Source organism: Lithobates pipiens, unplaced genomic scaffold (genome assembly GCF_037356315.1).
Source record: "Lithobates pipiens isolate NorthernLeopardFrog02 unplaced genomic scaffold, aLitPip1_a1.2 Scaffold_23, whole genome shotgun sequence".
Taxonomy (NCBI): domain Eukaryota; kingdom Metazoa; phylum Chordata; class Amphibia; order Anura; family Ranidae; genus Lithobates; species Lithobates pipiens.
The window spans coordinates 311965084-311992251 of record NW_027507785.1 but is presented as its reverse complement, the minus strand read 5'-3'; the positions used below and the strand labels follow the sequence as shown (position 1 = coordinate 311992251).

Below are 27168 nucleotides of genomic sequence, written 5' to 3'. Positions count from 1 at the left end.
TGGCTGCATTTCCCATCATCCCTTGCTCCATGTCGGCTTCTAATGTGACCCCTGACTCCCTGTATTTCACATAAAAACAATTTATAATACACACTTCATGTGCGGTGTTTCTCTAAAGCGATCACTGCCACGGATTGGCATGTGGTTGCTATCTTCAAGGTGTTGGTCTGATTTCTAGGGAGTTGAGCAGGGCAGCGGCACTTTGGGGGGGGGGGGGGGTTCATTACACGGGGTATTTTTACAACCTCTCCTGAACCACTTAACTTGACAGATAGTAACTGACGCTTAAAACGTGTTTTGCCACGTTTACATGCTGCGTTTAGCAGTGTTTTGCCGCGTTTGCGTTTTAGAAGTGTTTTAATTTTTTTTATCTTTTCACTAATATTATGTATTGAAATGGGAAAGTGTCAAGACTAGACTTACCATAATGAAAATGTGGAAATCAATTGAGGCCCCTAACCTGTGTGATGTCATTCTTAGAGTCAACACCCAGGCTTACTATGAATTACTGTTGGCACTTAAAAATTATAACTTAAAGAGGAAGAAAACCCTGATGAGTTTACTTCCTCTTCCTTTCCCTGCAAAGGCAAACCATAATGGACTACTATGCATCGCATAGTAGTCCATTATGTGTCACTTACCTGACACAGGAGCCAGCGAAGTCACCGCTGTCCCCTGTAGTCCGGCGCATCCATCTTCTCGGTGGGGTCTTGCAGCTCCGCCGCTGTCATGCGGCGAAGCCGCAATGACGTCACTCCCGCGCATGCGCACGGGAGCCGACACGCGTGGCATCTCCGTCGTTGATGGTGCCGCGCTCAGTGCGCCTGCATGCCACTGTCTATGGCGCATGTCTTCGGGCAAATATCTCCTAAACCGTATAGGTTTAGGAGATATTTCTTGGACCTACAGGTAAGCCTTAATCTAGGCTTACCTGTAGATCAAAGTGTGTTGTAAGGGTTTACAACCACTTTAATTCATTTTAAGAAGCACTGGCATGTATGGATCATACATCCTAAAGCAGGGATATGCAATTAGCGGACCTCCAGCTGTTGCAGAACTACAAGTCCCATGAGGCATAGCAAGACTGACAGCCACAAGCATGCACCCAGAGGCATGATGGGACTTGTAGTTTTGCAACAGCTGGAGGTCCGCTAATTGCATATCCCTGTCCTAAAGCATCTACAGTACTGAAAGACTTGTACGCTCAGTCTTAACTACCACTAGGTAGCCTGTTGGTATTGCTTATTCCTTGTAGAGACTTATGCTGCTTTCATTTCCTGATTGGTTTGACTTTGCTAGAATACATTGATATACTAAACGACATCCTGTTCTCTCTTTTGTTTATTCATGTTAGAATAGACCTGTTCACAGTTTGCTCCCCTAGGGGTAAATAGGTTTATTCTTGGAGGTTTACTAGCTAGAAACTGAATTTAAAGATATGAATTTGAAGGTTTATTCATGATTATTATACTGACTTAATGTATTTATCAAAAATGCATTCGCTATTCTATGTAACTGTAATTGTGTGAATCCTGTTATATACTTACTGTCTTTATTTGTTGTTTTATGTTCTGATAACTAAATAAAAAATTGAATGTTAAAAAAAATATTTTTTTTCAAATGGCCAAAAATGAAAAACACCTTTAAACGAAATGCAGTTACCGCGTTTACAAGCTGTTACAGCCATTTGGCATTCCACATCCGTCCTGATTGCATTTTTTTTTGCATTCCAAAAAAATGCTTCTAAACTCAACTGCCTAGAAACTACCCCATGTACTGAAAAGATAACATAGAGGAGAGTTCAGAGGCAGCTGAAAAAAACAAAAACCCAACTTCTCCTAAATGTCCATTTACCAGCAGCAGTGTACATAAAGCCTAACTGCAATTAATACCAAATAAATTTAAAACTAGAGATGCACTGAAATTTTGATGGCTGAAAATGGCCAGAATTTTGCAGATAAGAGATAAAGGTGCCAATGATGGCTCTGAAAACGCATACGATTTTGCTGCGATTTTACTGTGCTCATGATGTGTGTTCATAGGCCATGTGACTCAAAAACCACATTAAATACATAACACAGGTGAATTATTAATGCGTTCTTGCTGCCTTTTCAATGCATTTCAATGGGCAGGTGCGTTTTTTACATTTTTATTTTAACTGACCAAAAATGCAGCAAGCGGAAACTCAACGGAAATGCAACAGACCAGTGTGAAGACATACATATGATTTAAATGGATCCATTTTTTTTTTTCTTGAGCTTTTCTAGCAGTCAAGGTGCCGATTATTGGCCAACAATAAATTAATTAAAATTTATATTAAAGTGGAAGTAAACCCATTGATTTAAACAGTTAAAAAAAAAAAAAAAAAAAAGGCATGCCGGGAATGCTAACTGCACATTGGCTGTGCTCTCAGCCAAACTATCAAACCATCCAATGGCTGGTGTCATAACGAATCACATGTGCAGCACCATAGCAGTTGAAGATTAAACAGAGACAAAGATGGCAGCTTCCTTGGCTGAAAACGATAGGGGCGTTTACTTCCACTTTAAGTTAAATAAAATACAATTTTATATATAACAATATAATTTTTGATTTTCGGCATCCTGAATTTTCGGTTTCAGCACCAAAATTTCCATTCGGTGCCCCTTTAATTAAAATTATACTCTATTCTAATAAACCATCCATATTATTAAAATACAACATAAAATAAATAACACAGATTGAAAAAAAAACTGAAAATCAAACACCAAAATGCAAATAATATACCACTTTCTCTAGCTTTACCCCAAATAATAAACAAAATGTCAACCTACTAAAAAAACAACAAAAAAAAAAACCTACATAATTACCCTGATCATAAGCCATATTAACTAGTTGCCCCCCACCCACCGTCAAATGATGGCGGGGCGGTACAGCTCTCGTTCTGGGATGCTGTTCTTGCGCGTGCCCGTGACGGCTGCGTTGTTTTACTGGGACGCGGTATGACCCTGATCTCTGTAAATAGCCCCGCATCTGTGGCTCTTTAACCATGTGATCGGCTGTGTCCAATCACAGCCAGTCACATGTAAACACTGAGTTGCCAGTAATCTGCGCTCCTTGCCTGACACTGACAGAGTGTGTGGCAAGGAGAGCCGATCAGTGGCTTCTCCACGCAGGGGGACATCTGCACATGTAATCGGGGCACTGATCATCAGTGCCCTGATTACAATATAGCGCCATCAGTGCCGCCAATCAGTGCCCATAAGTGCCGCCAATCGGTGCCCATAAGTGCCGCCAATCGGTGCCCGTAAGTGCCGCCAATCGGTGCCCGTAAGTGCCGCCAATCGGTGCCCATAAGTGCCGCCAATCGGTGCCCATAAGTGCCGCCAATCGGTGCCCATAAGTGCCGCCAGTTAGTGCTGGCTATCCGTGCCGCCCATCACTGTTGTCGATCAATGCCCATCAGTACTGCCTATCCGTACCGCCTATCAATGCCCATAAGTGCAGCATATTAGTGCTGCCTCGTCAGTACCCATAAATGCCACCTCATCAATGCCCACCAGTTCAGCCTATCAGTGCCGCCTCATCAGCGCCCATTATTCAAGGAGACGAAAAAAAAAACCAGCGGTTATTAAATACCACCAGAAGAAAGCTCTATTTGTGTGAAGAAAATGATTAAAAAAATTGTTTGGGTGTAGCATGACCACGCAATTGTCATTCAAAGTGCGACAGTGCTGCAAGCTGAAAAATGGCCTGGGCAGGAAGGGGGTGTAAGTGCCCTGTAGGCAGTTGGTTAAATCTTTAGATCCAGCCCTAGATTCCCGGCCAGGGTGTGCTTGCAATGTTGGCTGCATGAGACCCCGCAACATCATGTGGCCACTCTTAAAGTGGATACACCAGTGACTACATTTTCAGAAAATGTTTGAGGCTTCAGAAAAAGTGATTTATGTCTGCTATAATATATGGGTTTTGAAATGCAAGGTATTGGGGTCTGCCTGCTCCCCACGCTGTCTACATTTAGTTATATTGACACATAGCTCCCAAATACTGTCACCTGGGAGGCAAAATTCAAGGGGTGTTGGGTATAAAGCACTAAATCTTTTGTTATTTTTAACCCGTTATCGAGGGCAGATTTCCTGATTCATGGAATAAAGTGCTTTGGCTAAGGCAACTCAAGTATTCCAGGGGGGCCTCGGAACACTCATGGAAGAATCCAAAATGTCTAGGCTCCCAAAGAGTTCAAAAACACACATTTTATTAGTTCCTCTTCTTTAGAGCTTTAAAGTATAAGTTCAGTTAAAAAAAAAAAAAAAAGTTTTGTTATGTGCAAGTCGAATTAGAATGTATTTGTTTCGTTTTAAAGTGTTGTAAATTAAAAACTGGTGTTAATAAAAATTATGAATATAAAAAAAATGCCCCCCCTTTTTTTTGCAGGTAAAAAATGTGCATTTATTTATTTTGGAGCCTGTAAAGCGTTGCGCCAGTGATCAGCAGGTGCCATGCGGGTCTCCTGCAGATCTGTCATTGTACCTGTGTGCCCGTACATCCCACACAGGCAAGCAGATACCTTCACCGGAAGAATCAATGAACTTCCAGCACCGCGGTAGTTCATTGAGCACTACAAGCCGAAAGCCACAAAGGATGTTGGGGATTGTAAATCATTCAGATCACAGATCAAACAGCTGTGTGAATGACACGGCCACGTGGACGGAGTCCAACACGGCTGCGCTGATTTCAAAAAGTGACAGCTAGTACGGGGAACTTTTCCCCATACTGCTGTCACAGAGGGGGGGAGGCGGCTGCGGCATTGGGAACAGGTAATGTTCCCAAAGAGGTAAACTTATCCTTTAAAAGCATGTGAATTGTCCATCCGTTCTGACGGTTTCAATACTTCCTATATGCAACTGCTCACCAATTATATGCAAGCCCTAACGAAGGAGGTTGATTACAACCCTAAAAAGGTGTCGGCTATTACACCTTGTCATCTAAATTGAGGACTAATTAACCACTGCATTTGTGCTCAAAGGCATAGATTGGCTGCTCAGGAGGTTGTCATGCATTGACTTCTACCTCTCACATTTCCTGTTGGAAATCTCCTAGTGTTAGCTTTACAACAGTATGCAATACAGCGAGACTGCTTGGATTAAATTTCCTGTCCCCCCCCCCCCCCCCAAAAAAAAACACAATCCAATTGTCAGACTTTTAGGAAACAGGTGTCCGGTATGTGGCTCCAGTGGGGGTCTTCTATGCTTGGAGGAGCTGGCCTTTTGGCTGGTCCTGTGAATGTGTACTGTTCTTATGCCTAGTTTTGAATTTATATGGCATTTTGTATGTGATCCTTATTTTCTGATAATAAAACAATCTTTAAAAAAAAAAAAAGTTCCTCTCCCACCCTTCTGTGCAGGAAACTAATCTAAAAACAGCTTCAAGTACCTATAGTAGCAGAATTAAAAACATTTTTCACAAATACCCAATTGGATTTAATGGTGTTGTTTTTTTTTTTTTTTTTTTTTCCTCTTCTGCCTGGAGTTTAATTTTTTACATTGGGAACCCACACTACCAACTGTTAACATCCGGATAGGTGGCAGACATATGAACAGACGAATCTTGAAGCCAAGTTGGATTTAAAAAACAGACATGTTTAATGACCACATTTAATAACAGCAAAACTGAGAGAACAAGTATACAAAGTGCTGTAAAGGCATGCATTAAATGCTTAGATGTCATTTTATTGTACAGAACGCAAATTCATCCGGATTTGATTTGAATGTTTTATGATGCAGTGTATGAAAACGATGACCAGTTACTGTGGAATCCGGATTATGTAGGAGAGGAAAGAGTGATCGACTTTCTGATAGAGGCATCGAAGAGAACTGGGGAGGAAAAGGGACTGGATGCCATTCCTGAAGGAGCACACATAAAGGACAATGAACAGGTACTGGAGAAGCACAAATAGTGTATCTACCATGTGTTGTATCTAGTACTTTCCTGCTGCTTCCCTTTTTTTTTTTTTTTTTTTTTTTTTTTAACATTTTATGCTTCAAGGGAAATACTTTTCCCAAATGTTTACATCTTGAATTGCTCCCAGTGTTCATTATTTTGCTTGGGCTTCCTTGTTGGGAGAACTGTAATGACCAGTCATACGCAGAACTCTGGGTGGTCACTTCTATCTCTTTGTCCTTCGTTGGGTACTGTGGTTTTTCTTGCAGGCCATCATAGGACACAGTAGAAATGTACCTGTCCTAACATTAAAGTTGAACACCAAATAGCTAATATACAACAGGGTAAACAACTTTTATAGGAGGAGTTTTACCTGACCAACGATTTGTATTATGGTCTATCCAGTCCTGAGATTACACATGGCAGGCTTTTGAAGTGTGTTCTGTTTGTTAGAAACTGTAATATAGATTACCATGCAACATGTTGAAGATTTTCTCCAGTGTACAGCCACATGGTTGTTTCTGCATGGCACTGATGGTCACTGTGTGCATGGTGTGGCACATGCCCAGCTGAGGAAGCTACATGTGAGTAATGGGTTTAAGGCTTCATTTCCACTAGTGCGACTTGTCATGCGACTTTGGACCGCGTTACTCGCATTCCAAGGTTCCACTGTATAAAATCCCCCCCCCCCTTTTTAGGAGTTGCACTTGCAAGTAAATTAAAATCAATCCAGCATATCATTACTCTTGTCGCTATACCAATAGGGGTCCTACAGATGTCTCCTGACACACTCTGCTCTGCTCTCTGGCTGTTGCCCTCAGATGATGTCGGGGTGGGATCATACGACGTCCAACATTGACGTCAGCACGCCACTTGGGAATACCAGCTTCGCCAGAGAGCGGGGAAGTGTGTGGTAGGAGACATCTGCAGGACCCCTGTTGGTATACTGACAAGAGTAACGCTATGGAGTGCTTTCTAATCTTCTGAACGAGCTCACTGGCATGTGATCCATCCTCCTGGCTATAACGAGATTTGAGGAGAGAGGTTGCCTAATTAAAGATCTGCTGTTGATGCGACTGACCTAGCTTAATCTGGCAAGAGTCTAACTTATAAGGGGCACTGTCTAAACCCCATACCCCCCCTTTTTTTCCTTTCAGTCTTGGAGGTGTTTGTGAAAGCTTCCCATTCCACTGGGGAATTAAACACAGTCTGGACTTCTTATACCTTTCATAGTGCTGATACACAGCACAAGTTTATTGCATATCTGGACTTACCGTATTTATCGGTGTATAACACGCACCCCAAGTTTAGGAGGGAAGTTTAAGGAAAAAAACTTACATTTAAGTGCCCATCAATGCAGCCTTGTCAGTGCCCATCAATGCAGCCTTGTCAGTGCCCATCAATGCAGCCTTGTCAGTGCCCATCAATGCAGCCTTGTCAGTGCCCATCAATGCAGCCTTGTCAGTGCCCATCAATGCAGCCTTGTCAGTGCCCATCAATGCAGCCTTGTCAGTGCCCATCAATGCAGCCTTGTCAGTGTAGCCTTGCCATTTAAAAATTGCGCCACCGAGTTACAGAGCAGATGTCCTGTGTATCTCGGCGGCGCTCGGTAGCTCTCGACAGCTCACCCGGGTCTGTGAGAGTGCCCAAAAGCCATCGAGAACAGCCGAGAGGCTCCCAATCGGCAAGGGGATTGGCGTATAACACGCATCCACGATTTTCCCCTGATTTTAAGGGGGAAAAAAGTGCGCGTTATACGCTGATAAATACGGTAATTGTTTATTTGCACAAATTTTCTTTTAATTATGCACACTTTTGAGAAAAAAAAATAAATAAATATATATATATATATATATATATATATATATATATATATATATATATATATATATATATATATATATATATATGTATGTATATATATATATATATATATATATATATATGTATATATATATATGTATATGTGTGTGTATATATATGTATGTAATATTTTTTATTTTTTGCACTGCTCTTTTTTGTGATTTTATTTTCATGATTTTTATTATTTAATTCATTTAAGTGTATTTTTCAAAAAAAATACGCTGTGACATTGCAACGACCGCCATTTTATTCTCTAGGGTCTGCGCTAAAAAATACTGTGTTGAACTTGTAAACCAAGTGCCAGAAAACATGTTTGGCAAGTGCTTAGTTGAACAAGCTGAGGTGAGAAGCTGATTGGTTTCTATGCAAAAGTGAGCCTGATTTCGCGCTCTCCAGCTCTATCTATCTGTGTAAGAGAAGTGTTGTCCCCCCAGGACAGGAAGTGTGTCCTACAGAACACCTCCCCCTTTGCTCATATCCATACCATTGTGGGGAATGCTTCTTCTTGCGGCTGATAACATTGCTTGAGATAACACTGCAGAGTCCGGAGGACAGCACTAGATCTCCAGCAAGATCTACAGGTATTTTTTATTTTTTTTCACTCAAACAAATATAAAACCTCTCTCAATGGTATATTTAACAGAAACCATAAGTAAGGGCAGTTGATTGTTAGGATTTATATAGTTGAAAGGGGTTGTAAAGTCAGAAGATTTTTTATTTTTTTTATCTTGATGCATTAAGATAAAAAGCCTTCTGTGTGCAGCAAGCTGCTTGCTGTGGGGGCAATCAACAGGAGGGAGGGGCCAGGAGCACCGAAGAGGGACCCAAGTAGAGGAGGATTGGGTCTGCTCTGTGCAAATCCACTACACAGAGCAGGTAAGTATAACACCGTTGGTATTTAAAAAAATAAATAAAAAAAATGTAACTTTATAATCACTTTAATCTATGTAACTCAAATTTGACTCTTGTTTGTTGCCCTCTAGGCCCTTTATGAGCTGGTGAAATGTAACTTTGATACAGAAGAAGCACTGAGAAGATTAAGGTTTAATGTGAAAGCAGCACGTGGTAAGCACCCATCTTTTGAAAACAAGGACAACAAATGTCTTGCTGTGTCCTTCACTAGACATACTGACAGTTTACTGTGTACATAAAAATGTCTTCCTTCCAGTATCAGTATTTTCTGTTGTAATAGAATTCTGCAGTTCCAGGTAAAAAAAAAGAAAAATGTAATGTTTTTTTCTATACTTCCCTCAGAAGAGCTCTCTATTTGGACAGAGGAGGAGTGTCGGAATTTTGAGCAAGGGCTTAAAGCGTACGGAAAAGATTTCCACCTGATTCAGGCAAATAAGGTAAACGGCAATTAACTAATTGTATTGGTGTTCTTCAGACTGAGGGGAGAGATTTTTGTTTTGTATAAGTTAGTCAATAGATACAATTTTTGTGATTCATAGCCTTGGCTTAAAGGGGTATTAAAAGCTTATCAATGCAAACAAAAAAAGACATTATAGTTTTTATTTTAACCACTGTAGCCCCAGAAGGATTTACCCTCTTCCTGACCAGAGAACTTTTGCGATTCGGCACTGTGTTGCTGTAACTGACAATTGCGCGGCCGTGTGACATTGCACCCAAAAAAAAAATATATTGATGTCTTTTTCTTTTCCCAACGAATAGAGCTTTCATTTGGTGGTATTTGGTCGCCTCTGCGGTTTTTATCCCTTGCTCTATATACAAAAAAAGCGACATTTTTTTGTACTTTTTGCTATAATAAATATCCCCATATTTTTTTTTTTTTTAAGTAATTTTTTTTCTCAGTTTGGGCCAATATGTATTCTACATATTTTAGGTAAAAAAAAATCGCAATAAGTAGCATCTGTAGCATTTATAGCATCTACAAAATGGGGGATAGATTTATAGCCTTTTTATTATTCATTATTTTTATTTTTTTTACTAGTAATGGTGGAGATCTGCGATTTTTATTGTGATTGCGACATTATGGCGGACACATTTTTGGGACCATTGGCATTAATACAGCGATCAATGCTATAAAAATGCATTGATTACTGTATAAAAGTCACCAAGAGTGAAGGGGTTAACACTAGGGGGTGATCAAGGGGTTAACTGCGTTCCCTGGGAGGTGATTCTAACTGAAGGGGGAGGGACTGACTAGAGGAAGTGACAGATCATGGTTCCTAGCTAATAGGAACACACGATCTGTCACTCTTCTCAGAACAGAACAGGGATTTGTGTTCTTGCACGCACACACACACACACACTTCCGCGTTCTGTCCCTATTGTTCGTGGCAGGCGTTCATCGCGACCATCGGCCATGTGCATCGGCACCCCAGAGTTGCCTCCGGCGGTGCGCACGCCTGCTATCCCAACCCCGCGAGCCGACGTATAGCTACGACGGCTGGCGCAGGGGAGCCAACCTGCCGCAGTATAACTGCGGCGGCTGGTCGGGAAGCGGTTAACTTCACAAGATAGGTATGCTTTTCTTATTTTAAAAATATGTAGAGAGACATTCAACTACCAGCTCAGGGCAGAGTGATCTTGCTTGCTCCCCAGCAAGGTGTACACTTTGTGCCCATCGGTGTGTGGCCAGGTACAGTGTCAGGTAGGGGCAGTAAAGTCATGCAGCCGCAGAAGCACGCACTTAGGGTAGACTTCTGGACCAGGGCTGCTGCAAGGGAACATGTTTTTATTTTGAGCATACCTTGCTTTGGGGGGCTGTCACTCCACCCTCAATAGACAAGTAAAAAGTAAGGCCTAGATCACACCTATGCAGGAATATGCAGTTTGCATATTCCAGGTGCATTTTGCGTTTTTCAATACACATTTTTGACCCATTGAAGTCTAAGGAACCAGAAAAAAAGTCCCTGGCCCTTTCCAAAAAATGCACAGATATAAACTACAGCCATAGGAAACAATGTAAAATGGTCTGTAGTCTGTTTCTGCAAAACTAAAAACTCACACAAAAAGTCCATAGGTGTGAACCAGGCCTAACTAAGGGTGCGATGTGGAAAGCAAGAATACAGTGCAGGCACTGAATCTCCAAAAGAGAAAGTATTTATTAACATCAGCTGCAGCTGGGAGAAAGTTCATTATTTTCGTGAAGAAAAAAAGGAACGCAGGCGTTTTTTTTTTTTTTTTTTTTTTTTTTTTAAACGGTTTCACTTTTTATTTATCAAAAAGTTTACCAAGGCTCCATCACAGGATGGCACTGTCGGAGTCTTAGTGATAGAGCAGTGCCACGTCCTATAAGTCAATTTTAAATCAAGATAAAATGCAGAAAAAAATGGACTTTGTAGGCACCAACTATAAAAAGTTACATAATAGTTTATTAAACACATAATGGTACAATCAATCACGTTTAGAAACTTTTTTGCAATTAAAAAATGCAAAACTAACATCTCTCTAAGGCCGCGTACACACGGGCGGACTGTTCGCCCAACTTTGTTCGGCAAACAGTCCGCTCAAAATTAGCATGGACGGACATGGCCACACACGGCACTTTTTGAGCGGACTGTTTCAGCGAACTGTTTGCCAAACAGTTCGCTCAACTTTTGAAATGAACGGACTCGCCCACGTAAGGCGGAGGCAAATCCGCCCATTTCGAGCGCGTGTACAGGTAGGCGGGGCCCGCGAAGGAGACGTCGCGGGCTCCGCCGCCTGGAATGGACTTAAAGGGGAACCCCAACGCCGAAAAAAATCGGCGTGGGGTCCCCCCAAAGTCCACAACAGACCCTTGTCCGAGCACGCTACCCGGCCGGCCAGGAAAGGGGGGCGAGCGAGCGCGCCCCCCCTCCTGAGCCGTACCAGGCCGCGTGCCCTCAACATGGGGGGTGCCTTGGGGAAGGGGGGGCCGCGCGGCCCCCCCACCCCAAAGCACCTTGTCCCCATGTTGATGAGGACAAGGGCCTCTTCCCGACAACCCTGGCTGTTGGTTGTCGGGGTCTGCGGGCGGGGGGCTTATCGGAATCCGGGAGCCCCCTTTAAGAAGGGGGCCCCCGGATACCGGCCCCCCACCCTATGTGAATGAGTATGGGGTACAATGTACCCCTACCCATTCACCTGTAAAATAAAAGTACCCAAAAAAAAAAACAACACACGAGAAAAAATATTTTATTGCACAGCTCCGGGGGTCTTCCGTCTTCGGGGGTCTTCTCGCCGGACTCCTCCGCTATCTTCGTGTAGCTCTTTTGCTAGCGGAGGAGTCCGGCTTTCTTCCTCCCCGCCGCCGGCCTCTTCTCCCGACTTCGGGGGTCTTGTCCCCCTCTTCGGTTCTTCTGCCGGGCCACCGCGCCTTCTTGTAGCTCTTTTGCAGGCGGTGGCCCGGTCTTCTGTCGCCGCTGCCTTCCGTTCTTCTGTCGCCGCCTTCGGTTCTTCTGCCGGGCCACCGCGCCTTCTTGTAGCTCTTTTACAGGCGGTGGCCCGGTCTTCTGTCGCCGCTGTCGCCGTCGCCGTCGCCGCCTTCCGTTCTTCTTCTTCTTCTTGTTCTTGTTCTTCTTCTCCAGGAGATGTTGACACGTCGCTCTCTCCGGCCGGAATGCCAGAGCCGCGCTGTGCGGTCACTTATATAGTGACAATGGGGCGGTGTCACATGGTATATGTCACATGGGTTGGTCACATGGGTTGATGTCACATGGGGACTATGACATCGTAAGGGGGCGGGGTCACCATGTGACCAACCCATGTGACATATACCATGTGACCCCGCCCCATTGTCACTATATAAGTGACCGCACAGCGCGGCTCTGGCATTCCGGCCGGAGAGAGCGACGTGTCAACATCTCCTGGAGAAGAAGAAGAACAAGAAGAAGAAGAAGAACGGAAGGCGGCGACGGCGACAGCGACAGAAGACCGGGCCACCGCCTGTAAAAGAGCTACAAGAAGGCGCGGTGGCCCGGCAGAAGAACCGAAGGCGGCGACAGAAGAACGGAAGGCAGCGGCGACAGAAGACCGGGCCACCGCCTGCAAAAGAGCTACAAGAAGGCGCGGTGGCCCGGCAGAAGAACCGAAGAGGGGGACAAGACCCCCGAAGTCGGGAGAAGAGGCCGGCGGCGGGGAGGAAGAAAGCCGGACTCCTCCGCTAGCAAAAGAGCTAAACGAAGATAGCGGAGGAGTCCGGCGAGAAGACCCCCGAAGACGGAAGACTCCCGGAGCTGTGCAATAAAATATTTTTTCCCTGTGTTGTGTTTTTTTTTGTACTTTATTTCACAGGTGAATGGGTAGGGGTACATTGTACCCCATACTCATTCACATAGGGTGGGGGGCCGGTATCCGGGGGCCCCCTTCTTAAAGGGGGCTCCCGGATTCCGATAAGCCCCCCGCCCGCAGACCCCGACAACCAACGGCCAGGGTTGTCGGGAAGAGGCCCTTGTCCTCATCAACATGGGGACAAGGTGCTTTGGGGTGGGGGGGCCGCGCGGCCCCCCCTTCCCCAAGGCACCCCCCATGTTGAGGGCACGCGGCCTGGTACGGCTCAGGAGGGGGGGCGCGCTCGCTCGCCCCCCTTTCCTGGCCGGCCGGGTAGCGTGCTCGGACAAGGGTCTGTTGTGGACTTTGGGGGAACCCCCACGCCGATTTTTTTCGGCGTTGGGGTTCCCCTTTAAGCCCATTCCAGGCGGCGGAGCCCGCGACGTCTCCGTCGCGGGCCCCGCCTACCTTCACACGCGCTCGAAATGAGCAGACTTTCCTCCGAGCGGGAACAGTTTGCTCATTTCGAAAGTAGCCTACACACGGGCGGACTGTTCGCTCAAACACAGTTTCAGCGGACAGTTTTTCGGAATTTCCGAAAGACTTTGTCCGTCAAACTGTCCGCTGAAACTGTCCGCTGAAAGCCCACACACGAGCGGACTGTCCGCCCAAACACTGTTCAGCGGACAAGGTTGGGCGAACAGTCCGCCCGTGTGTACGCGGCCTAAGACAAAAAATGCATGACATTATACATCATTGTGATCCTGCAAACGTGATGTAGTATGCAAGAAAAAAGCGTTTTTTTCTTGCATACTACATCATGTTTGCAGGATCACAATGATGTATGATGTCAGTTTTGCATTTTTTTTTATTGCAAAAAAGTTTTTAAACGTGATTGATTGTACCATTATGTGTTTAATAAACTATTATGTAACTTTTTATAATTGGTGTCTACAAAGTCCATTTTTTTTTCTGCACTTTATCTTGATTTAAAAGTTTCACTTTAGATTACATGTGGCACAATATGATTGGTTGCTAAGAGCTACATCATTGTAACTAACCATAAATCTGACATCTGTCATACAACCAGATAAATCTATTCATTACCACAATTACTATATGGTTATTATGAGTTTTTTTTTTTTAAACTGTTTGTCTTTAATTGTACCCAGTTAAAATCCTTGTCTATAAACAGTATGGCGCCCAACGTGTTCATCATTTTAAATCAAACTCTTCTTTTTTTGGTAAGACTTCTCCAACCCAAAGACATTAACATATTCACAACTTGGGAAAATTAACTTTCGCTCACCCTACCCTGTGCGCTAAATGCTTATAAGTGTGTAACCATACAGTTCTATATATGTATGCTCTTATTGGTTACATAAATATGCTAGGTGTGTGTGTGTGTATATATATATATATATATATGTGTGTGTATGTATATGTGTATATATATATATATATATATAGTGTGCCCAAAGTTAGATGTTTTAAACCTCCAGAAAAAAAAAACCCTGCAAAACAAAGGTATAATGAGCTAGTACTACTAGCCTACTAGCTCATTATGAAATACCTCAGAACGAAGCCCTGCAGTGGTGCCCGCACACCGCTGACATGGCCGACATCGTTCCTGAAGTTACTTCCAGGTTCGTGGGCTCCGGCACTGCGATTGGCCGGAGCCGTGATGACGTCGCCACGGGACCCACCGGTCACGCCACAGGGCCTGAAGAAATTGCACGGGTGGCTGTGTCTTCAGAGCACATGTGCCGATGACGTATACGGGCTTGGTATACAGTAAATATCTCCTAAACCGTGCAAGTTCCTATAGGTAAGCCTTATTGTAGACTTGCCTATAGGTAAAAGAACACAAGGGGATTTTACTTCCTCGTTAACGGTTTCATTTAATATTGTCCAACAGAAACAGGCAGACCCTTATCTTTATGGAGTGGTCAACTTAATGTACATAGTTTTACAATGTTATTCAAGCAGACAGTGCAAGGTTTTATTTTATTTAATTTATTGTCGAGGTTGTTTTTCTTGATCGTGGTCAAGAGTTCAAATTTTAAATGTAGATTGTCTATATTATGAAATCGTATAGTATACATTTCTAGAGACTAATAACTATTGCTTAATATTGAATTAATAACAATGATACCACAATAATAAGAATAATACTTACATTATCAATAACACACATGCAAATATGAAATACATGGATTAATATGAAATGCATGTGTTAATATGAAATCCTACTACAGGTGCCACACCGATGGTGATAGCCCAAAGTAATTTTATTTTTTATTAAACAACCCATAGAATAAATGAGCCAACATTTTTTGGGGGATCACACATTCCTCCTTCAACAGGGCTTCAGTATGTAACTTTCCAATGCCTGGGCTGTTTATAGAGCTGAGGTCAACTATTGCCATCTGTGGGTAGTGCATCATGCAGAGGGAGCAGCCTCACCAAAGTGATTCCATCATAAAGGAAACACACTAGCATTGGATATTGATAATATGAGATCTAGCACGTCTTATGCATGGACAGGTGACGTTGTAGAGACATATTATTATTATTTTTTTTTTCCTGTTCGGGGAAAAGGGACAAAATCTCACTAGCCCAACCCCCGACTCACTTATAATAAACTCCTTTCCTGGCACACCATTCTTCTGTGGGAGCCACTACAAAATACTTGGCATATCCGGGTATAGGATGAGGCATGTAACTTTCTCCCTTAATGCAGTTCTTGGGCCTAGAAGACAATTGCAAGAACTAAAAACTCATTTGTTTCTGCCTCTGAGGAGATTGTAATCTACTACCCCCAAAGCCAAGAACAGTAGGGCTAATTCTAGTAGAAGTCAATGAATCTACAAATACTCTATATATTTATGATGGGTAGGAAATGCTTGCAAAAGTGGAGAGAGATATAAACTCCAGATGGGCGGGGTTCCTTCTCAGAATCATACATACACATACCCTGGCATTGTAAAAGATAACCACTATACTACTGTCCTTGTGTGATGCTGCATGTAGCCTTGTGTACTTGATTTGGCGAATGTTGCCTTATCTCCACCCCTAATGCTTATCATAGGTAAGAACGCGGTCTGTCGGAGAGTGCGTGGCTTTTTATTACATGTGGAAGAAGTCAGAGCGATACGACTTCTTCGCCCAGCAAACGCGATTCGGCAAAAAGAAGTACAACCTTCACCCCGGCGTCACGTGAGTACTTTGTATAGAGACAGAAGAAAAAGGCTGCGGTGTGTAGGCTTTTGATATGATGAGTCGTACAAGGTTACAGTTTGCAAGACATCACTAATCCGCATTCTGTACAGATGACAAAGACACTGTTACAACGTAACTGCATTTAATATCATTATTAGAATTTTTAAAGATGATGCTTATCAGTGCTTGAAGTGCATCTCTACTGTGGAAGCTGTGCCCACAAAGGCAAGCAGAGGAAAAAGGAAAAAAAAATGTATGAAATAATTCTTAGGTCCCTTTCACACGGGCACCTCCATGGAACGGATTACGCTTGCTCAGTGGGGGGGGGGATCGCTCTGCTGAACCCTGCTGAGCAGGTGGATGACGAGCGCATGCGGACCTAGTCCTGCTCTCCTCTATGGGGAAATTGAGAAGGAAATGGACCGCCTGTCTGTTTCCATCTGATTCGATCCGTCAGATGGATGGAAAATAGGACCACCATCCGTCTGGATTTTGTGGGCAGGATCAGATAGACATATCCACTAACATCCACCACTCCATAGGGGAGACTGTAAGGTCCGATCAGGTGTGCACGAAAAACTGACAGGCGGACCTGATCACATAGCTCGTGTGAAGGGGCCCTTATAGTAAAGTCCAAGCTACAACACAATTTACATACAAAGAGAAAGGCCTAAGGAAATGCTTTATGCAAGATTACCATCTTTATCACAAAATCAAACACCTATCTTGTATAGACGTCAAATCCCCCTCTAAAATATTTCAGTGAGTATTAATATAAAAGGCAAATGCCCTACATTGTCAGCCAATGCAAATCACTCACGCCTGTTGTACATTGGTCAAATGCAAAGGGGTATTAGTACCTATGGCACAGTATGGCAGCAGAACACTGTTAAGAGTCCCCAACGCTGCATAGGGGACCGGGATTTAACATCAGATGGCATCTTAAATATGAACTGTAGCAAAGGTCTAGACTGGAGGATATATAGAGCTATTATCTATGTATTGGGGTCAGCAAGTGGTTAATATTCGGATGTGGAGTCAAGACCGACTCTTCACATGAATATTAACTACTTGCTGACTGCAATATATATATATATATATATATATATATATAGCTGAAGCCATAACCCCTGTTCATTTTTTGCAGCTGGCTTTCTCATTAAAAACTGAAGCGGCGGGAGGGGGGCGAGTCCCAAGCCCGCACCCCTGCTGGCTTTACGTTTGCGCCAGTTTGTCCTACAAATATTACAAATGGCTCCCATAGGTCGATCAAAGCGTAGATACTCTTTAATCGCCTCTATGGCCTTGGAGGACCGGAGCGAGGTCATGAAGTCACTTATGGTCCAGGCTGGATGTAATTTTTTATTTATTTTTTGCAAAGCAAAAGATCAAAAATTAGAGGACCTGTCATCATTATTTCTATTACAAGGGATGTTTACATTCTTTTTTTAATCCCATCCCTTCGTGCTTGTGTGCAGAAGTGAACGCATATGGAAGTCACGTATGCATATGTAAACTGTATTCACAGCACACATGTGAGTTATCGCCACGAGCGTTGGAGCGAGAGCAATAATTCTTGCACTAGACCTCCTTTTTAACACTATACAGGTAACCTGTAACCGCATTTAAAGCGTAGTTTATGGAGATTTTTAAATACCGTAGTGTTTTTCAAAAAAATTGCATTTGCAAAACTGCTGCATAAATAACATAAAAAAATTGCAGCGATCGCCATTTTAATCCCTCAGTGCTTTCTATGTATTCCAGTGGCTCTAGTTCACACCAGTGCTGTCAACAGAAGTAGAACCTGTTGCATTGCTTCTGTACGGAAAGTAGCAAAACGCTTAAACGCACGTCCTAAATTGGGATGAAGAAGAGAAAACGCACCAGAAGGCATCAAAAATATGCATGCAAAAACATTCAGAATGCAGAAATTGTGGTGTGAACTGGCCCTTAGGGTGCTACTTAGGGCAAATTAGCTTTACTAGATGTTCTCTATAACAAGGCAAATCTTTACATTCTGTTCCATTTTAACATACCGTATATACTCGAGTATAGGCCGACCCGAATATAAGCCGAGGCACCTACTTTTACCACAAAAAACTGGAAAAAGTTATTGACTCGAGTATAAGCCTAGGGTGGGAAATGCAGCAGCTACCGGTAAATTTCAAAAATAAAAATAGATACCAATAATGTTTTTGAATATTTATTTCAAAGAAAAACAGTAAACTATCTCTGTAAAAAAATATAAAAGTGTAAAGAGGGTCAATAAAACAATATGGTATCAACAATAACTTTATATCATGGGGCCCCGTACAGCCTACCTGACGGGGCCCCCTTCAGCTCCACCCTGGCCCCACCCATTGCCCCTCCCCAGACCCCGGCGCCGTCTATGGATAATATAAATTTACCGTAGTGTGCTGCCATTCCACAGGTGGGCATCGTTTTAAAGCATGGTACGGTAGGTACCGTATCTATTCACCACTCGGTGCAACATCTTTTATATTTAACAAAAAAAAAAAAGGGTACCGGTATTCTTTTGTGTTTACATGTGCTAGAACTCATTAAGGCTGGGTTCACACTGCTGTGGCTACGAGAACCGGATGTCATTCGCACCGCACTGCAGTGCAAAATCACATCCGATCTCTGTGCGATGCGAGTTCAGCCATACAGATAGTATGGCTGAATTCGCATCGCACCCGCCCCAAACTCGCACAGGACCCTTTTTTTGGTCCGCAGCAGAATCGGATCGCATGGGTGTTCACACCATGCGATCCGATTCCTGTGCGAGTGTGCAGATCGCACTGCGATATGCGAACTGATCTGGGGGTGTCATTAACATTTCACTGACACTCCCAGCAGTTCGCATAGGGCAGTGTGAAGTGCCGCTGGGAGGTATGCGATGCGGGAACCCGCCGTGGATTTGCGGCATTCCCGCATCGCTCCGGTGTGAACCCAGCCTTTTGAAACATAATTTTACTGTAATACCGGTAATTGCACTTTAGGCTGGGTTCACACTGCAGCGATGCGGGAACGCCGTCAATCCGCAGCAGGTTCCCGCATCGCATACCTCCCAGCGGCACTTCACACTGCCCTATGCGAACTGCTGGGAGTGTCAGTGAAATGTTAATGACACCCCCAGATCAGTTCGCATATCGCAGTGCGATCTGCAAACTCGGACAGGAATCGGATCGCATGGTGTGAACACCCATGCGATCCGATTCTGCTGCGGACCAAAAAAAGGGTCCTGTGCGAGTTTGGGTCGGATGCGATGCCAATTCAGCCATACTATCTGTATGGCTGAACTTGCATCGCACAGAGATCGCATGTGATTTGCACTGCAGTGCAGTGCGAATCACATCCGGTTCTCGTAACCTCTGCAGTGTGAACCCAGCCTTAAAGTACAATATTGCTTAAGATAAAAAAAATTACAGGATTCTAATCAATATACGGTAGATAGAATAAGGTCTACAAAAGCAGGTCAGTTTCATTTTTTTTTTTTTGCCGCTCACCTCAACTTAAAAATGACTGGATCGCCCGGCCCCTGCTCTCTCTGCTTCTTGTTATAGTGTGTAGAGAGAGAGAGAGGATTGGATCGGATATCACTCCGCAGCACACAGTGAGTAACCTAATGCTGAGCGGTGTGCGGCGCGGGTGCAGAGGATGTATTCATCCGCGCCCTAAATAGCAGAAAGAGTCCCCCCACTGCGGTGACCAGCCTAATGCTGAGGAGTGCAGAGGATGTATTCCTCCGCACCCGAAATAGAAGAAAGAGTCCCCCCCCGCCACTGCAGCCATACAGCCATACAGCACATCGAGGAACAAAAAAAAAAAAACTGGACAGGGAGGGAGAGCAGAGCAGAGGGGATGGTGTTGAGCGGTACACTTACAGGCCATTCACCAGCGGCATGGCCCCGCCCCTTTTTCTCCTCCATCTCCGGCAAAAATTTCAGTGACTCGAGTATAAGCCGAGGCGGCTTTTTTCAGCCCAAAAAGTGGACTGAAAAACTCGGCTTATACTCGAGTATATACGGTACATGTGATTAGATCATGGCAGACAAGGAGAATGTCGAGTGTTTTCCCTGGTGCTCATGTGTGAAGTTGTACAGTTTGTACATTGACCAGCGGTCTCCCAGGTGCTTTAGTTGCATTGAACTATGGAAGGTATAAAGTAAATATTGAGGTGCCTTCTTTTCTAGGGATTATATGGATCGCCTTCTGGATGAAAGTGAGAGTGCTGCTTCCAGTCAGGCCCCGTCTCCCCCTCCCACTAATTCTAACAGCAGCACCAGCCAGTCTGAGAAGGAAGACAGTGCGGCCAGCAACACTAACCAGAATGGTAAGACAGACTTTAAAGTGGGATATATATATATATATATATATATATATATATATATATATATATATATATATATATATATATATATATATATATATATAAAATTTTCTCGTATTTATCCGTGTATAACACACACACACTTCCCCCCCTGAAAATTCAAGTGCAAATTATGTGTGCATGTCATACGCCGATATCTTCATTGGGGGAGGGTGCGAGCACCGCCAGATTACACAGAGCGGGGATCTCCCGTTTACTCTGTAGCTTCTGTAATGCGAAGTCCCGCCTCCTGGACCGACACCTATGAAAGACGTTGCATGTCCTGGCATTGGACCCGTGTTCTGTCTATCATAGGAGCCGGTCCAGGAGGCGGGACTTTGTATTACAGGGCAGTGTTTCTCAACTCCAGGCCTCAAGGCGCACCAACAGGTCATGTTTTCATGATTTCCCTTCAGATGTAATGGCTGTGGTAATTGCCAAGGCAGTGAAAACTGATCAAATCACCTGTGCAAAATAGTGGAAATTCTGAAAACATGACCTGTTGGTGCGCCTTGAGGACTGGAGTTGAGAAACACTGTTACAGAGGCTGCAGACTAAACCGCAGATCCCCGCTCTGTGTAATCCGTCATCTCTAATCTCTGTGCAATGGTGAGGCTACAGGTGGGCACTGATCAGGCTGCAATGGTGAGGCTGCGGATGGGCACTGATCGGGCTGCAATGGTGAGGCTGCATTGATGGGCACTGATCAGGCTGCATTAATGGGTAGTGACCCTATTTTGCTTCGACGTTCTTGATTTTAAATTTTATTTTTCTTTCCTGAAACTTTCCTCTTAAAATGAAGGTGTGTGTGTTATGTGCCTGTGCACGTTATACAACAATTAAATACGTTGTGTGTGTATATAATATATATATATATATATATATATATATATATATATATATATATATATATATATATATATATATATATAATTTGTAACACTCAGTCTTTTACATAGATGACAGCACTCTCACTAACAAAAGCCGCCTTCTGCTTTACTTTCCAATTCATTTCTATCTGGTCTTTTTAGGGGTGTCTTCAAATGGCCCATCAGACATGCCAAGCTGCAGAGATGACGCTGTACCGGGATCCTTGCATTTAAACGGTCCCAGCATCGCCGAACCTCCTTCAAACGAGACCGACACCAACGGATACAACCGGGACAGCCTTGCCAGCGACCCTAAATTCAGCCTGGCCAACAACTCCAGGAGCGACAGAGAGTCGGAGGACGGCAGCGAACGATCTGTGAAAAGACGACGATACGACAGCCCTGGTAAAGACAGCCCCAGATCGTCAGACATTTCTCAGGAAATCTTCTCGCAAGGAGAGGTCTAAGGAAAAATTTTATTTTTTTCCATGGTGACATTTTTTGAAACAGTTTTGTTTCTCGGGGCCGTGAAATTTCAGGGTTATAATGCTTATTTAACAGGTTTCTCAATACCATTTCTCGGGACCCCAGAGAACATTTCACAGCGACGTTTTTGGAATTAGATTTTTTTTTAAGGAAAAAATGAACGTCGTGGAAGGACATCCAGAATGTATCCAATATACATTATAGCAAAAGGGGTTGTCAGAAATAACTTATTTTTCTGCATTATTGGAGGGGGGGGGGGGGGGGGGGGGGCTTTACTTTTTTTTTTTTCCCTTCCTATCAAGAGTTGTTTCAAAAACATGTTGGATCTGAAATTGCTAAGGAAAGCAGGGCCCTCAGGGGCGGCACCGTTTTTTATAGGTAGAAGAGTAAACCAAATGAGGTTTGTGTATATATATTATTGACATCAATGATGTCTTTTTTTTCTATTCCTATCTGGGCTGAAAAAGATACGTGGTGTATTTTTCCAGATTTCTTAGTAGCCTTTGAGAGATTTTTACAGTTTTGAATGAACTGTCCTTTCTTAAACAAAGCTTGTATAATTTTCTTAACTTGTACAGTTGGTAAACTTTTATTATAAGAAATTAATATTCTGAAAATTGTATGTCCGATTTTATCTTTTTTTTTCTTCTTGCAAGAAAAACTGCATTGTTTTATTCATCGTTTACTGGTAATATTGTTAAATTTATATTCATTAGAATGGTCGTATCTTCAGCTGTTTATTTTTTTCTTTTATTTTTACACACTTTAGCGATTATCTTCAATGTGCTGTCATCCGAAAATGCGTTGCCTTGTATTGAAGGGGGGGCTTCAGGGGAGGGAAAGTGCTTTGAGCTTTTGCACAGCAGATGGGTTGCCTGGAACAGGATTTATATTCTGAAGTGGTTGTTAGCAACACATGATCATAAGGAAGATGGAAGAGGTGTTGACGCTGTACAGAAAAACTTGTTTAGGCAAAGCATTATTTTGAAATTGTTTTTGTATTAGGGAAGTGATAAAAACCACCTCATGTTTTTATTTTTTTTATGTTCACATCGGTCCCTGCCCTCAAGGTGCTTTCCATTCAAGGTCCCTATCTCACAGGCACGCACATACTGGGGCCAGTTTAGACAGAAGCCAATTAACCTAACATGTTTTTGGAGTGTGGGAGGAAGCTGGAGTTTCTGGAGAAAACCCATACAAGCACTGGGAGAACATGCATACTTAATGCAGGTGATGGCCTGGCTGGGATTTAAAGCAAGCACCCAGGTGCTGCAAGGCAGAAGTGCCAACCACTAAGCCACTGTGCTGCCGTTTGTGTCCTATTACCATTTCTCTATATCAAAACAAAAAGTAGCTTAAAGCCCCTTTTCATGTGGGAGGACTGATCGTTTCAGATTTTTTTCAGGCGGACCCGATCAGACTATCCATTGCCTTTTATGGAGCGGCGGATGTCAACATCTAAGTGTCCATTGACACCTGCCGACATCTGATCTGCTAAAAACAGATGGATGGGGATACGTCTCCCATTCATTGATCAGTTCGGATGGTAGTCGGGTGTAAACGGACAGGTGGTCCGTTTACATCCAACAGCTCATAGAGTGGTCTGTGGGGTTTGTCCCATGACTGAGATGTTTGAAAGGGTCATGCAATCCACAACTGATATTTTCATAAAAGGATAAATGCACCTAAAAACAAAATTCCTATTCTTTTCACCTGCCCGTAGATGCATACTATCTCGGTCTGCTGTTTCTTTACATCCAGAATCTTATTTGGGGCTGTATCCCAAGGTCAGAAGTGAATGGAGACTGCTCCATAGAAGTCTTTAATGCACATGCCCAGCCAGTGATAGTGAAGTCTTGCGGCACTGGATCTAAACAAACCGCTGAACCACGGGCATCTGTGGAGGGGGTGAAGGGTGGGTTGGGGAAAGAGGGCAATGATGATCATTGCACTTTGTTTTAAAGTGAACTTATCCTATAAGACTGGACAGACATGAGTGATGATTTGTTATTTTTATTTTACCCTTTCCTAGTAAAATTGTGCTACTAAATGATTTTATTGAAGTATGTAATAGTCATCGATAATGCACATTCCGAGCATATTGTGCTTCCATTAATCGCTAGTACATGCTATACTCCACTGCCTATGCATAGCTATTCATTTCTAGACAATTATTGCTGTAGCAAAAGTCACCCACCCTATGCATCCAAGTCTGAAGAGCCACATCACTCTGTTTCTTGCAGTTTTACAGTTTGGGGGCCTAGAACAAGCCCCTGCTTGACTTTTGGTACCCGATCAGTCTAATTCTATCAAAAACTAGACTTATGCTGTAATGTATTCCATATAAAGGAAAATTAAATAGGAGCAGCAGGAACATCCAAGGGGAGCAGAAAACTCCAAGACACTATATCAGTTGGGGAGCGGGGCTAGGATGTCTTATTGCTAGAACAGCGAAGAGATAAAAGAAATCAGCTAGTGATTAGGCTTGACACGGTCCACTCCTCACTAAGCTATCGCTTTTTGCTTGGTCTGTCCCTTTAAATATGGCTGCTAGCCTATGTCATCTTGATGCTGCTCAAAGTTTTCTGCCTATTTGCTTTTCTGTGGAGTCCAGACAGGGTCCACTTTTCTTACCCTGCCAACACAATAGCTTTATTATTCACAGAATATGGAGCGATTGTCCTAAGTGGTGCCAGTCTGGAGCTGTGGAAACTGTTCATTGAAGTGTTCCTTCAATGTTCCCATTGAGTGTGAAAACCTCCACTGAGGAGAGAGAATGATCACCTACCCCTGAGCAGCACAAATGTCAGATCAGGATTGGGCTTCTTATGGCTACGGTCAGTCTGGCTGGATTGTTTTTTCCAAATAGACCAAATTTTTTCAGATCAAGGTTTTCATGAAAATTTTATGATTTTAAGGTATAAGTCAGGTATTGAATTAAAATTTCACAGGGGTCTGGGCAGAAAATTTTTCTACCAGCAGAGGTCGGAACGCATGTTTGTGCGACGACTCAGATCCTTCACATCACAGACACCCTTATTTATATCCCAGTCCCCTTCTTACATCAGTGTCCTCAGTCCCCCCTGCACATCAATCCACCCCCCCACACTTTTCATCACAGCCACCGTCTTTACTTCCATGTCTTCAGTCCCCTCCCCTTCACATCAAAGTCTCCCTTTACATCACACTCCCCCCCCCCCAGCTTTTTCCTCCACTCGGTCACAATCACCTCCTTAGTGTTATAGTTTACCCCACCACGTCGCAATCCCCCAACCCCCCTCCACTTACATCAGATTTCCCCCAGTTTACGTCACATTCTCCCCCTTTATGTCACATTTCCACCCTTTATGGCACAGTCTCACCCCCCCATAGCAGTGTCCTTAGGAGCCCCCCCCCCATAGCAGTACCCTTAGCCCCTACACACACGCACACCCCTTCATAGCAGTGTCTTTAGCCTCCCTTCACTCCCCTGCATAGCGGTGTCTTTAGCCCCCCCTTCACTCCCCTGCATAGTGGTGTCTTTAGCCTCCCTTCACTCCCCTGCATAGCGGTGTCTTTAGTCCCCCTTCACTCCCCTGCATAGCGGTGTCTTTAGCCCCCCTTCACTCCCCTGCATAGCGGTGTCTTTAGCCCCCCTTCACTCCCCTGCATATCAGTGTCTTTGGCCCCCTTCACTCCCCTTCATAGCAGTGTCTTTGGCCCCCTTCACTCCCCTTCATAGCAGTGTCTTTGGCCCCCTTCACTCCCCTTCATAGCAGTGTCTTTGGCCCCCTTCACTCCCCTTCATAGCAGTGTCTTTAGCCCCCCTTCACTCCCCTTCATAGCAGTGTCTTTAGCCCCCCTTCACTCCCCTTCATAGCAGTGTCTTTAGCCCCCCTTCATTCCCCTTCATAGCAGTGTCTTTGGCCCTCTTCATAACAATTTCCTCATCCCTCCTTCCTTTTTTTCCCAGCCAAAATTCTCTTGTTAACATTCTGGTGATTGGTTGCTAGGACCGCTCATTGCCCTAGCAACCAAGCACTCTCTTACTGCTCCTGCCCTAGGACCTCCTAGCCTGCCATGCTGTGAGGATGACAGTGCAGCGGCTGGGGGAAAGGAAATGTGAGCGGGGCCTACAGGGCGGCCAAGTAAGAGAGTCCAGGCTCCTAAGTGGTGTGATTGCAGCGGTCCAGGTGGGACTGCCGATTTACTGCTGTCTGGTTTAAGTAATAGGACCCCACAAATGCCATATTTATGTATTATATATCATTTTTAATTGTCTCAATGCAAACTTGTCGCTTTGGATACAATTGTGAAAGTCAGGAGGACAAAAGTTTTGTAGAATTATTTGCTCATCACTCCATTCTTCAGTCACTGGAAGTTCACAAACCCAGAACATGCCCCCTTCCTTTCCTCCGTCCGCTACAAAGGCTTGCACTGCCTTTTGCACACCGGGGCATCAAGCACAACCCCAGATTAAACAAGGCATGTACAGGCATCTCATAGGCTTGCTTTACATTTATTTTGTAGGCAACTCGGCTCCCTTTACCGGGTATGCATTCATCAATCTCCTGAGAGATACTGGCTGTGTGTCCTGAATTCTCATTCAGTCATATGAAAACCGGGAAAAAAATGGGCAGACCTGATGGACTACTCGGCCTGGTTTCTGCCATCACTTTTCTATGTAGAGTAACTCCAGAGTATGAGCTTGTACTGCCAGTGCTTTCCATAAGATTGACTGAGGGTGCACAACGGTGCAGGCCCGGGCCCAACCAATGCGATTCTTGGAAGAGACTGCACAGTGTTGAAGGAATTGCACCGCTGGTATTTTGTTGAGCCAGAGACCTCGGAGTATTAGATCAGCAATGGGGGGGGGGGTTAGGTACGAATAGACCTACAAAATAAGTCTCAAAGCCGGAGCAACATTTTTAAATTCTCCCATCACTTGGAACGTTTTTTCACAGTAACAAATGTATAAGAAGCCAAGGCAGAGCTGCATGTGATTGGACAGTGTTCTGATACCGGAATGAGAAGGGAGATTATCGGGGAAAGACGGGGAAGGTTTGCGGAGCTTTTTCACAAGTTTCGAACATACTGATGGATCGCTGTAAGATTGCTGTGTCTACTTTATCTGTGTAGTGAAAATTTTTACAAATGTGTTTTGTTGTATGGAAATGAGACTATCAAGTGAAAAGAAAATTATGCTTTTCAGGAATTCATTTTTGTGGCTCCAATTTCTACAACATAATGCTTCAGATAACC

The 27168-nt window shown here is 43.8% G+C and overlaps 1 protein-coding gene across 2 annotated transcripts in view; it reads left to right on the top strand.

The window, feature by feature from the left end:
- MIER1 (MIER1 transcriptional regulator) overlaps positions 1-22183 on the top strand; it is a 66778-nt gene extending 44595 nt beyond the window's left edge. The window contains exons 8-13 of one of the 2 annotated variants that reach the window (XM_077450524.1): positions 5763-5914; positions 8766-8847; positions 9040-9131; positions 16070-16197; positions 20397-20536; positions 21604-22183. In XM_077450524.1, coding sequence (XP_077306650.1) covers positions 5763-5914; positions 8766-8847; positions 9040-9131; positions 16070-16197; positions 20397-20536; positions 21604-21908 — 899 coding nt within the window. In that variant the 3' untranslated portion in view covers positions 21909-22183. Of the gene's footprint in view, positions 1-5762; positions 5915-8765; positions 8848-9036; positions 9132-16069; positions 16198-20396; positions 20537-21603 lie in introns of both variants that reach the window. The other variant, XM_077450523.1, reaches the window with a different exon arrangement.
- Positions 22184-27168: the final 4985 nt, after the last annotated feature.